The sequence below is a fragment of the Apis mellifera genome, linkage group LG1 (assembly GCF_003254395.2).
Source record: "Apis mellifera strain DH4 linkage group LG1, Amel_HAv3.1, whole genome shotgun sequence".
Taxonomy (NCBI): domain Eukaryota; kingdom Metazoa; phylum Arthropoda; class Insecta; order Hymenoptera; family Apidae; genus Apis; species Apis mellifera.
Window position 1 is genome coordinate 9,738,314 of NC_037638.1, and position 13,488 is coordinate 9,751,801.

The following is a 13,488-nucleotide window of genomic DNA, read 5'->3' on the forward strand; positions in this document are numbered from 1 at the left end:
ATCGATCGTGGAGCTTTACTATAAGACTTCACGACCTAATTGAACGCATGTCTCCTCCTCTCCGCGTGATTCATATCGTATGCGAGGCTCGTGCGTTCGAACGAGCGGAAAGTGTCGCGAGGAGATCCGTAGCATCGATTTATGGAACGATGCAGGATAGAAAATGGGAAAGAGGAACGAAGGATTTTCTCGATGTTTTCCTTTTCCGTTTTAGTCGAGAGTCTCGACGTCAATGATACCGAATTACCGAGAGTGAGACGAAAGTTTTTGGACGGTGCAATATGCATTTTTTAAAAATAAAACTTTGAGCCGATGTCTCTTTGAAATATTCTACGTATATTTGATCAAAATAATTTCCACATGAGTTTGTACATTTCTTTCATTGATTATTTTATTAATTTATATTTAAATTATAAAAATTTCCTGAGAGAGAATCTGAGACTTTCCTTTTCAGTTTCTTTAAAATAATTTATTAATAATTATCTAGATAAAATATAAATGTTATATTATATAATAATAATATATACTTCTTATAAATATCTTATAATAATTTTGATTAATAAATAAATTGTTTTAAAAGAAATTTTGAAGTAAAAGAATACTCAGAATGTCGTTCAAAGATTGTTTTTTTTTTTTTTTTCAATTTTTATATTGAATAATATTTTGAATATTATATTCCATCTAAAATTTTAAAAATCTCTCTGATATATATTGAAAAAAGAGAGGATGTATTATTTTAAATTAACACAAATTCTCTAAACGGTAACTAGTTCGACTGATAAACTCTCGTTCCTCTCAGGTGTATCGACGAGTTCGATCGATCAAGATTTGTTTCGACCGATATCGAAGAAAACAGGGTTGGTCTTCGTGTTCTTCGTTTCTTTTTTCGAGATAAAAGAGTTCTTTAGCGTTCCGTGAGGCGCATCTTTTCAGAGTTTCGATACGCGAGAGAATAAAAATCGCTGAAACGATAGGGTAGTTTCGATACCACCCTAAAGTTTTTGCATATCTCGTTTAAACTCTTAAGAGAACGATATTTTCGACTCCTGCCGTGTCTCGAATCTGATGAAAACAAATGATCGATCGAAAATCGAAGCTGTGCGATAAAAGGGAATAGCTTGCGATATACTTTTTATTTTTGTTTTCAATATTTTAATAAATAACAGCATCGCGAATATCTCTGAAATATTTCTTCTTCTTTTCTTAGTACGATAATTAAATCGAAAATTTATATTTTAAATATAAAATATAAGAAAATAATCATTAAGATTGACATTTGATAATTTTAAATATTAACTAATTTAACTACTACAATTAATTTAATGGATGTACGAGACAAATATAGATAAACGTGAAAATGTATTAAACATTGGAACGATTTTCTCACATATAAAATATATCAAATTATAATTAGCAAGCAAATTGTTGTCTTTTTTCATTATACCTGATATAATATAATAAATTCTCGTCAATGTTGATTTTTTGAAAAAGTTTTGCAATAACATGAAATTAATATTCGTGAAGTTGATTTTATGGAAAGAAGTTAATTCACATCTACATTAATCATCTATGAAATTCTTCATATATCCCGTAAAATACAATTTTTATTAAAATGAACTGCACATAATTTTACAGAAAAATTTTGTAGCATTACATTTTAATGAAATTGATATTTTTATAAGATGTACGAATATATTTTAAATAAATCAAAAATGATAGCGATAATAAAGAATTATCGTAAATTTTATTTCTCATCGAAATAATTTTATTCAGTAACAGTAAGCGAACGTTCACGTAAAATGAAAAATATTCCATGCGGTGATGTTTAGTCAGAGATGAATTATTCATTGAAGGAGAACTTCTTGTAACCTAATCTACGAAACATTCTGCTTACGTTGAACATCATACTTCCCTCAGGTCTGTTGCAAGTAAGCTTTGAATCATCTTTAAATACACCACCTTCGTTCATTCAAGAAACATTCGTCTCTTTCATTCGAAATTAGTATAACCATTCAAAGGAATTCTTTAATCATATATCTCGTAACCACAAAGACGAAAAATAATTGTTAATTTTTCGAAATTCAAAAAAATTCTTCTAAAAAATACAAATAAATATCCTTCAATTTTAATTAGATATTTCTTTAAAGATATACCATAGTAATTTATAATACAATCAAATATTAAAATTACTTGTTAAAGATAAAATTTAATTTTATTCATCTCCAACTAATTGCAAGAAAATAAACTTTGACAATCCTTTCCATCAATTTTTTTTTATTTACATTTTAAATTTATTGTGACTTCATTTTAAATTTCATTTATCAATAAATAAATATTGATAAATAATTATCAATAATAAATTCAATTATTCTCTTCCTTCTTCTTCAATCAGTCACCTCATATGTAATACAAAACTTTATTACAAAACATTATGTATTCAAAATTGTTACGTAGACATTGATGATGAATTGAATGCATCATATATTTCCAAAATTCCAAAATTAATCTTCCAAATTTCTCAAAGCTTTTAATTACCAAAAGGAAAGAAAAAAAAAAGAAAAGAAAAATCGAAACAATCGTTAAAGTAAAACTGCATAAAGTCAATTCACCGTTGAGAATTTATTCAAACTATTGTTATATTCAAAGCGAGGCCCTTTACCGACCAAATGACGTCTATAATACCTTAGCTCCATGAATTTAATTCTGCCTAACGAGCACGTTAGCGAGAAACACGTTAAATCTCTCACTGGTTCGGTACATAAAGGCCTCGAAACCTCGAGCGTATTGACTTCCAATTCGACATATTGACCCGGCCTGACAAAACTACCTCCTCCGACAAACACACTCCCGGACTGTGCTCGTGTTCTTTGCTTGCACGACCAGTTTCTCAATTAAACTTTTATTATACCGCTCATAAGAACAACGATCGTATACGATTGGAAGGAGAGTGGGTCGTTGGAAAAATCCAGGCTCGACCATCTTCTAATTAAAGGAATACTTGCTGGCTGCCGATAACCTCGAATGAAATAAGAAAAATGGAGGATGATATTGATTACATCGCGAATATGGCCATATGCTTATGACACAATCGACAAACATTGTTATTTGTACGATTCTATCCGAACGAATGTCATCGAATTAATTTAAACGAATATCATATAGTCATTCTCATACGAGTGCAACACATTTTATACATAATCTATCTCATTAAATGTTAAACAACTTTTGTTAATGCAAATTTTTCATAACATTTTTCCCTAAGAAATGGCCGGAAATCACAATTACATCGCACATTTTCCAATTTATCGTAAGAGTCAAGCCAATAATCGTTGCTAATTCGAAATGACAGTGATCCTGCATCCTTAACGGAGGATAGAGAATAAAGAATTCGTGGGATAAAGCAGAATCGACAAAATCTCGTGGATGTAGAAGAGATAAGAAAGAGATAGGATGGTAGAAGAGGATGGTGATGAAAAATACCGTGTCGAGTTTAAGATTCCGTGAAGTCCGACAGAGCGAGGACTTTCGAGGCCGGAAGCTCGAAGAAAAGTTTTACTACTCTTAACTGGATTAAACGGAAGTTTTGTGTTTCTTAGTCTTATTCCAGGAAGGCGACGAGCATGGAAAGAAACACGAGATATGGCATTGAGAAGTCAAGACAAAGAGACTCGCTGAACCGAGGTTGTTAGAAATTTTGCTTTTGAAAATGATTCGTCACTTGGTTGGCGATAATTGCTATCCTTTGCGAAAGATATTGCGAAAGAATTTTAAATTTAAATTGATTTGACAATACAATGAAATTAGAAATATTTAGAGCATCAAAAATTGATATCATTTTTTAAAAAGTAGAATTAGATATATTTCACTTCCATCGCGAATAATATGGAGCTTAAAAAATTGAATACTAATCATACATTTTGGCGTTAAAATTAAAAATTTTCTAAAAAAGTTAACTGTTTGAACTTTATATTGCTCGATTAATATTTTATAGATAGGTGATAGAGAAGATTCTTGATAAAAGAGATTTAGAAGATTTAAAAGGAAAGTCGATTTCGTTTCTTCGCCACTTCCTTTCCTGATATCAGGTCGATTTGGATATGCATATTTATGCGAATCATTGTACTTCCGCGGTATTCGTGTGGCAAGGAACATTTGAATTCGCGATGTATCGGAAAGTTTTTCCAAGGGATGAGAAAGCAGTCAAAGGAGAGGATTGAGCGTGTTCCGTCAAGTGGAAAGTGTACATTTGTCATTTTGTCGTCAAGTTTTGTCAAGCGGAGTAAAACACGAGGACGTTAAAATATTCATCCTTTGTATTTTTAGTTGATAAAGAGTTCGATGGAACGTGAAATTCCAAATTAAGCGATGAGAAACATAACGAATCGTTACCCGTATATGCTTTTCCTTTTTATCGCAGAAACGAGTATCAGACAAAAGCATTATATCGAAAATACGATATAGAATCTCCATTAACCGAACTAATAGGAGGACAGCAATCCGTTCAGATAATGAAATACATATTTCTTTTTTTGAATTATTGTACACTTTGACGACAAAAATAATATTTTCCATAAAATTAGAGATCTCATATCTTTTCTTAAACTTGTCAAATTTTATATAAATTTTTTAACAATATATAAGGAAACGTACAAATAATTTTCCATTTTATTCTTTTGTATTTTAATCATTCAGTATTATTTGCTTTCATTTTAATAATCAATACTAAATATGATATTATATACACGATATATTCAACATTGATTTCGAATTAAATTTTACTTCCATTGTTATGATAAGGAAAGGCGTTTATTTACATCGAATATTATATAGTTTCTGTTGTAATTTCAATTTTCTACTTTGTTACTTCTCTACTCAAACCTATTAAATTTCCATACTAGAATCGTTTAATACCACACCATCTCGTGCAATAATTGCAAATGAGAAACTCGGGAAGAAATCGTTCTCAACGAGTATTTATTCGAAGAAAATTAAAAAAACGATGCTCTCTCTTTCTCTCTCTCTCGATTTCCGTGTACACAAACAAAGGACAAGAAATCCAGAATAAATTTCCATTTATAAAATCCCTCCCTTTACCCCGAATACTTCCCATACCGTCTTTTCAAATTTCGGTAAATTTGCAAATTTCCAATCTCGACAATGAATCCGACACAAGTTTAAAAATAATCGATCGACGAGCGGGAACAAAGAGTTCGGGAACAAACTTCGAGCAGAGAGGTCCTCTTTGTCGACTTCCTCGTGGCTGTCATCGCGAGCTTCCTATTAACCGGCGGAATAACAATTTTTTTCTGGCCGATCCAAGCCGTGGCTGGTGAATTAAAGATCAACCTGGAGCCTCGTGGAGGCTCGGCAAACGTTAACGAGAATTTAAAATGGGCCATCCCCGAGTGTCGGTTGAAAGTTTCGACGGTGTTCCGGGGGACGATCTGTAAACTGAGTCGCGAAGAGAAAATAGCAATTTGAAGTAGGCAGCTTCGATGTTGGCACTGGAGAGGGATCGAGAGAGCATTCGAGAGCAGTATTCGAACTGCAGCCTCGATATGCCAGGCTGAACGGTTTTTCGATTTAAAAAGCGAGAACCAGTCGATAATTTAGAAGAGGGAATGGGTTCGATCACAAAAGGAGGTCTTTATTGAAAGGGGGGGGGGGGGGGAAAGCGGGATGCGTGAACATTAATCACTCGTTTCCTCGTCCGTTCTCCGTGCTCCTCGATGCGACGCCTCTATCGATATTCTTTAAAAATTATGTCAACGTTCTCCACTCTTTGATTGGTGTCCGCTCACGGGGAAATTATTTTCTCATCTTCTTCCGCGATGGAACGTTGTTGACCGCGCCTATCGATTGCTTGTTGCTCTCGTCTTTTGTGCCGGAAAAAATTGATTATAATACAGACGAGTTTACTTATATACACGTTATAGAGGTTATAGAATTAATCGAGTAGGATGAGAAATTGAATACCGAATGAAAGATTTTTACGCGATGTGAGAAGATAAAAAAGTTATGCAAATTATTGTTTAATCGTTTTTCAATTTATTCATCGTTGAAAAATTATTCATAGAGAATTAAGAAAATGTTTGTAAATTGTTAAAAGGTGAAGTTTTGAAAGATTGAAGTCTAAAATAAAAACAAAAATGTTTCACTATATTTAAATAAAGCAATCTGTATAAATAATGTTGAATCAGGTTTCCTTCGAGTTACAATTTCATTCCAAAATAATTCTGAATATGCAGAGATCACTAATATTCATATGACAGTTTACGTAACAAAAAGGAATTTGTATTATTCGTTTATTTATTTAAAACAATCATAATTTCTTTGAAATATACACAGTCTTTCTCTCAAAAAATATTTTTCACACAACTAAGAAAAAAGATAAACTCGATAATCTTCATTAATTTCCGAGAAAATATCTCGCAACACTTTAGAAAGATATATTCGAGCCAAAATCTAATAAAAAGAAAAAAAAAAATGAAGCTTTAAAATAAAAATTCAACGAAAGTCTAAAATATCTTCCCTGGAAATATGGAACAACGAGTCGCTTTTGAGATTTAAAACGCTCCCACGATTTTCCCTCTAATATGAAATTATAAGCACCACGCGCCTCGAACGAGGACGATAAAGAATGCCATTATAAAAATGTAATTTGTAGACGGGAGTGAACAGCGTTTCTCAATTGCTACCACCGTGCGCCCATCCATCGTTCAATTTGAGAAACAATCAGACGTGAAACGAGGGTCTCAAAGCACCGATTTCGTCCGAGTCCCCTGATCATGCCTTCGAGACAAAGGGGAATAAAGGAGCTACGTAATCCAGTTCACAGTCGGGGAATTGCAAATTCTTGTATAAATACGTTCCGACGTTCTATAAAATCAACCTGCGCGCCCCACTTCTTCACTTCCGGGAGATGCTCGAGGCAACCTTCGCGAAAATCCCCCATCGTGTTATAAACTTTTGGTATATAACTGTCGTTTGAAATTGGTTCCGCGTGTGAGTTGATTAGCTACGCGATAAATTCCCTTCACGCGTCACGTGCATAATTAACGATTTTTCGTCACGTGTTTTCCGTCTCGCGACGTGGTGATTCGTTACGTCCGTATCTGATTTCGTGAATTTTTTAAGCTTCGTCGGTAAATAATAGGCTTGGATTGGAAAGTGTGAAGATTTAAAAGATGATATGAGAGAATTTTTGTAATTAAAAATTTTGAAATAGTCATTTATCCGAAAGATATGACGAAGCTATAGACAATTTGGTTTAATTTCTTCGTTGAACTCTTCGTTGAACTCTTTTTAGCTTTATAATTTTTGTTTTATATTTATTTTCCAAATTTTCTTTAATTATGTTATATAGTAACATAATTTTTATAAAAATATATAGTGTAAAATTGGAAAAAATGATTAGAAATCACTAATATTCACTCATTTATTTTAATGGTCTTTTAGTGTAATCTTGGCTAATAATCATTTGGAAAATCATGTAAAAAATTATTTATAAAAATGACGATAAATGCAAATTACTAACATTTATCAATTTTATTTTAATGATATAATATCGAGCAAATAATCGTTCGAAATTATATCAAATAAGATATTTTAAAAAAAAACTGTATATTTATTGTTGAACATTCCTTATAGTATGATTAAACACGCAATCTGATCCGTTGTATGCGTACAAGCATTTTCATGGCGTGATGTTAAGTTGTTAATAACTTGAAAAAATAGTACTTAATCGAGATTTGTGAACTTTTCATTATTTCGATATCAATTTATCACTGATAACTTGTTTAAGAAATAAATCAAAATCATGGTTATGCCATATATTTCATCATATATGTTTTATAAATTTTTTATCATTTCTCGAAAAAAAATGACTCCGTTAAGCTTCTTATTATTACATTTAAAACTATATTTTTCATTCTTTTTATATATGAATACATGTGTGAAATTTAGTAATCCTTTTAATCTTTGTATATCAGAATTTCGTTAAGAAAATACACGCAAGGAATTTAGCGAATAATTTATCAAGACATATTTGAGGTATTTTGACTGGAATAAGTCTCTGTAAGGCAAAGTTAATTTGCATTCGTTTTAAATATAGCAACGCATTAACTTCGAATGTTATATACGAACACGATTATACTTGAAGAGATTTTCTGGGATTATAATGGGAGGAATATTCTCCATGTTTGTATTCCTTGTAGAATTCCATATGTATTAAAGATGAACTATTCTTTCGTTCGAACAGAAAATACACAATTTGACAATTCAATCTTTATATAAAAAATAATATATGATGTTACATAAATATAAATATAACGATATGAACATGAAATAATAATTTGATAAAGATATAATATTTTATCAAATTTTAAAAATTAATAATAATATTAAATAATGATAATTATTATATTATATTATATTATATTATCAATATCAATAAATTATAATATCAAAATTTTAGATTCGTAATATTTATTTGCTTTTTATCAGAACAAAATTATCAAATCATCATTATTTTTATCATCTTTTTATCATCAAAATTATCATTATCAATAAATACCTCTCGAAAAGTCAATCTAATTAACCAACAAGTTACATCTCGAATCCTGTTAAGTTCCTATTTATTCTCGAGACAAGAACACCAAAGTGCATCAAGTTCAATAACAACTTATTTATTAAACATGGTTACTTTCTGCAAACTCCATGACAACATAATTACACCACAATTTCGATCAATAATATAAACAATGAAGCGAAACCTTTCACGCATTTCCGTCGGAAACATTGATTTCCCCTCTTGTTCCATTGGTTTTATTAATTAAAGAACTTTAATCGAATCTCTCTGCTCATTAATATCTTTTCTTGATTCAAGTTAGTTGGTAAATATTGTTTGAAATTTAATAATGAGAAAGGGGGAGAGAATATTTGCAATATTTGTAATATTTGCAATTATTGAGAGATGAATGAAATGGAATGATTGAATTTTGTGATGGTTTAATTATTTTTCAATGAAATGCATCACCGATCGTTATATTAATGCATCTCTTAATTGTTGAGCAATTGTTGCCAAGAAATCTGAATATCCTATTGAATATAATTATGATTGATGAATTTGATCGGATGTTCTTGAGAAATGCTTGGAATTGAATATTTTGAATGGTTTGATACCTGAATAATTAGCATCGTATTACTAATGATGCTGTCGTTACATTCATTCTTTTCATTTACATTAAAAATTTTCTTTTTGCATTACGTTGAATAATAATGTATGCAATTTTTAAAATAATTAAGTAAAATGTACAGAAAGTTTTTAACAATTGATATTATAAAATTCAATTTTTGAAGCGAATGTTAAAATTGCAAAAAAAATATTCTATATTTAAATTCTTTAGATTATAAATGTTAAACTCATGATATGATCAAAAAGATTGCTATTTTTAAAAAAATAACATTTATTGTTAATTTCCTGGCATCATTTGAGTGCCAAGAATTAAAATGATACGTATAATTTAATGAATTAAAGAATAAATATTTTCAGCTTTTCAACTCTAACTTCAATTTGCATGTTTCAATAACAAATATCAATAAATAAAATATACAATAAATGTTAATAGAGTTTACAAAAATCTATTTTATAGAGCTTCCAAAGAGCTACTGATCCAGTGAATCAGATAAACTAAGCATTATCAGGAATAAAGACGTCTAAAGATTTTAGAGAATAATAATTCAATAATAATTCAAACCAAACTTGCAGAAATTGCAGAATTTCAGGCATTCAAGGATCTCAAAAGATTCAAAATATTCAAGCCGTCTACTCTCCCTAAATTTCAAACAATCTTGAAATCTTTAAGATTTTGGATTTGAGACAGATGACCTAAATTGAAATTATTTATCAAAATTTTTATAAATTCCAGACTATCAATACGATTGTATGAATATCGTATATGAAAATCCTTTGTATCTATCTGAATATGATAATGGATTTCAATATATGGATTTCAATAATCTAAAATAAGATTATCAGTATGATGTATCATTTTCTATCATTTAAATTTCTCGTACATAATAAGTTATGTTTGATTTATAAAAAAATCCATTTGTTTAAAAAATATACATAAACAATATCTCTTTGTAAATAGTATATATGTCTTTTTCAACTTTTATAAAACTATACATGTACGTGACACATGTAGTTCAACTGGACAGGATATTATTCGATATACACGCATAGAGATACAAAAAAGCAAAAACTAAAATTTTTTTGTTTGAAACATCGTTTTCGAGAAAATCGAATTTAAACGTTCGTTGAGTACATGTATACTTGCCTAACTGAATAAGAATGAAACGAATGGGCAAAGTATTGTTCTATAGATGCAGAAAATTCGAAAATAACATTTTTTTCGTTAATAATTTCTCTACGAGAAAATTTAATTTCAAATAAGAAAAAAAAAAAGAAATATATTCGATCATGAAATGTATAATTAATGAATTTTTAAAAAAGTGTTATTTTTTATTTTCTTTTGATAACATGATATAATTTTTTTGATTAAATCAACAATTAACAACACATATATATATATATATATATATATATATATATATATATATATGTATAATCTATATATATTATTAAATTTTGAAGTTTTATATATTTATGAATTCAACTATTATTTATGCAATAATCGAGTAATGTTTAATCTTTTGCATTATAATTATTTTCCTCAAGAATTCTAGAAAAAAATAATCCTGTTCAAAGTGCAAAAATTAATTCATATAAATTAAGAAAAATTTAAAAGCACAATTTTTTCATCCTGATATTTTTAATTTTAAAAGTGCCATAAATCAATATGACTAAAAATGAAAACAAATGATTCTCTAATAAACTTTTCACAACTGACAGTTTGAAACTCATAGAAGTAACATATTCAACAAAAACTATAATTAATGGAAAAAAAAACTTTCCAAAAACTTTATATACGCGTTTAATACAAATATCATTGTCTTGTATTTTTTGTCGTTTTATAATTTTTTTGTACTTACCATGATAGAAACCCTTTTCGATTTTTGATGCAATCTCGAATGTGTTAAACACTTTTCTGATTAATAAAAAATGATTACCCAGAACAGTGACGTTGGTGACGAGCATCCTCGGAGGGTGCGTGTTCACTTGACAGACGTACAAGCCACGATCCTCCCTGCGCACCCCGGCGATCGCCAGTCTCCAGTTGTTTGGATATTGGAAACTAACGCTGTACCTGGGATCGGAAATGTGAGTGGTATTACCCAGGGTTAAAAGGGATGCCCAGTCTGCGTTGCGGCGTAACCACATGACCTATAATTGTGACACAGATTCAACAATTGCACGATGATCCTGCGTTAGAATTTCCGCGATCGTGGTACATTATGGATCACTAATAATCGTATCCGGTTATATCGTAGTTTACTAGATTCTGTAATTAAGTTCATCCGTGTTCACCGACTGAAAAGGAGCAATTTATCGTGAATTTTTGTCATCACGTTACGTAATTAATAATGAAAAATATTGGAATTAATTAAAAGCTGAACAAGATATTATAATATTATGAAAAAGGGTGGATTTGATTGAAACGTTTCAATTTATTTATTTTATAAAAAAGATTATGAAACAAAATGCAGTATAAATCATCGATTAAATTGCAATTTTTATATAAATTATCAATATTTAATATTCTTATAAAGAATTGTAAAAATATTTTGTGATATAGGATATTATATAAAAGAATATTTAAAAAAAAAAAATAAAAAAAATACCTTCTTTCCAGAAAGCATGGCGACGCGACAATCGAGAAGAGCTGTCGCACCAAGATGCAATGCAACATTCTGAGATCCATTAATTCCCTGACCTTCAGCATTCTCGAAGTAAGGATCCCAATCTGTTACTCGATGGTGCCTCAAGCGAGGAATTCGAAGAGGTGGTAGATTAGCGATTATTTCCTCTGCAACAAATTTATGAATATGTAATGAGTAAGATAGATTCTTAATAAATTATTACACAAAATTAATTATTCATTCGAGTAAAATTCCCATCAACTTTATTCAGATTTAGAATTCAACATACCTGTTAAAATTGGCATTCGAATAAATACACAATGTGGACAGATCTTGAATTTTAATGTAAATTATGTTAATGTAAAATTATGTTGCATTCAAACTTCAAATGTAAAAATATATTTATTGTAACTTTATTCTTAATTTAATAAACGTATCAAAATATACAAGAGTTTAGAAAATATTTGAATATATTATTTTCCAACCAAATGATTTTTTTGTCACTTTCTATATCTCTTTTATCTTAGTCTTTTGTTTAAATAATATAAAACGTAATATACTTTGACCTAATTAATTTGTATATAAATTCTACAGAAAATTAAAGAAAATTAAATTTTTTTATAAATTCTTTTACATACAATACTAAATGAACACTTTTTGTAGCCACTCTATGTTTAAAAAGTTTCAATTATCCATATTTTTTTTAATTAAAACCATTTTTAAATTAAAACCACTATAAATATATTTTATTTTTTTGCGCTATAATTATTCTCTTAGTTTATTTTAAGCTAACTTTGACTTTATTTATTTTAGTCTCAATTAAATATCAGAAATGATACAAAAATTTCATAAGAAAAATAATATATCACACTAAATAGTTTATATAATCAAACAATGCATATTTCATTCACACAAATTGCTCCTACAAAATATTCACATACTTACATATCCCATGATGGCGACATATTCATTTTTTTAAACAGGAGGAAACCTAGAAATCTAATATATTCTCCTTAGTTTCATTTGAATGATCACCATAAATCTGCTGTGCATCCCTCTCTTCATACGATTATATTTCCCGGTAACAAAAGGAGGATCGTTTCATCGTTCACGAGACACGGTTGTGGAAATGGAAAATAAAATAAAATGAGGCTCGGTGATTCTAATCCCTGCGAGGAGTACAATTTCGCCAAGATTTCCCAGGTAAACCGCGGACATCCGTCTTGCATGGCGTCTTTGTAATAGGATTTTTACGGACGCGTCAAGCTTGTTGTATAGGTAAAAATGCGGGGAAAATGCGAGCACGACGTTCAAGTAAATTGCACTCTCATTCCATGAATCATTTCACGATCGTTGATTTATCAGGTGCGCCATCGTTTGCTAACAACACTATTTGCTGGGGGCGTAAATCACGAGAACGCTTTATTAAAGCGTTATTAAAATATACCGTTTTTTGATATATGATGTCTGGAAAAAGTAATCATAGATCAATCTGAACGAATGGACTTGTCCCATTTCGAGAATTGTGTTATTTTACGAAGATTCTCTTTTTTTTTGTCGGGTTATTCGTTTCCATTATTGTATCAAATATGAAAGAAAATGATTATAATGATGTATCATCTTTGAAGTGACAATTCTATTTTTGAGAGAATTGGACATGTGGTA

At 29.8% G+C, this 13,488-nt stretch overlaps 1 protein-coding gene across 2 annotated transcripts in view; it reads right to left on the reverse strand.

The window, feature by feature from the left end:
* The window catches only part of LOC409701 (zwei Ig domain protein zig-8), an 83,822-nt gene that overhangs the window by 4,871 nt on the left and 65,463 nt on the right, over window positions 1–13,488 (reverse strand). For both annotated transcript variants that reach the window (XM_006568491.3, XM_393199.6), the window contains exons 3-4: window positions 11,806–11,990; window positions 11,134–11,347 (exon numbers count right to left, since the gene is read on the reverse strand). In XM_006568491.3, coding sequence (XP_006568554.1) covers window positions 11,134–11,347; window positions 11,806–11,990 — 399 coding nt within the window. The remainder of the gene's footprint in view (window positions 1–11,133; window positions 11,348–11,805; window positions 11,991–13,488) is intronic.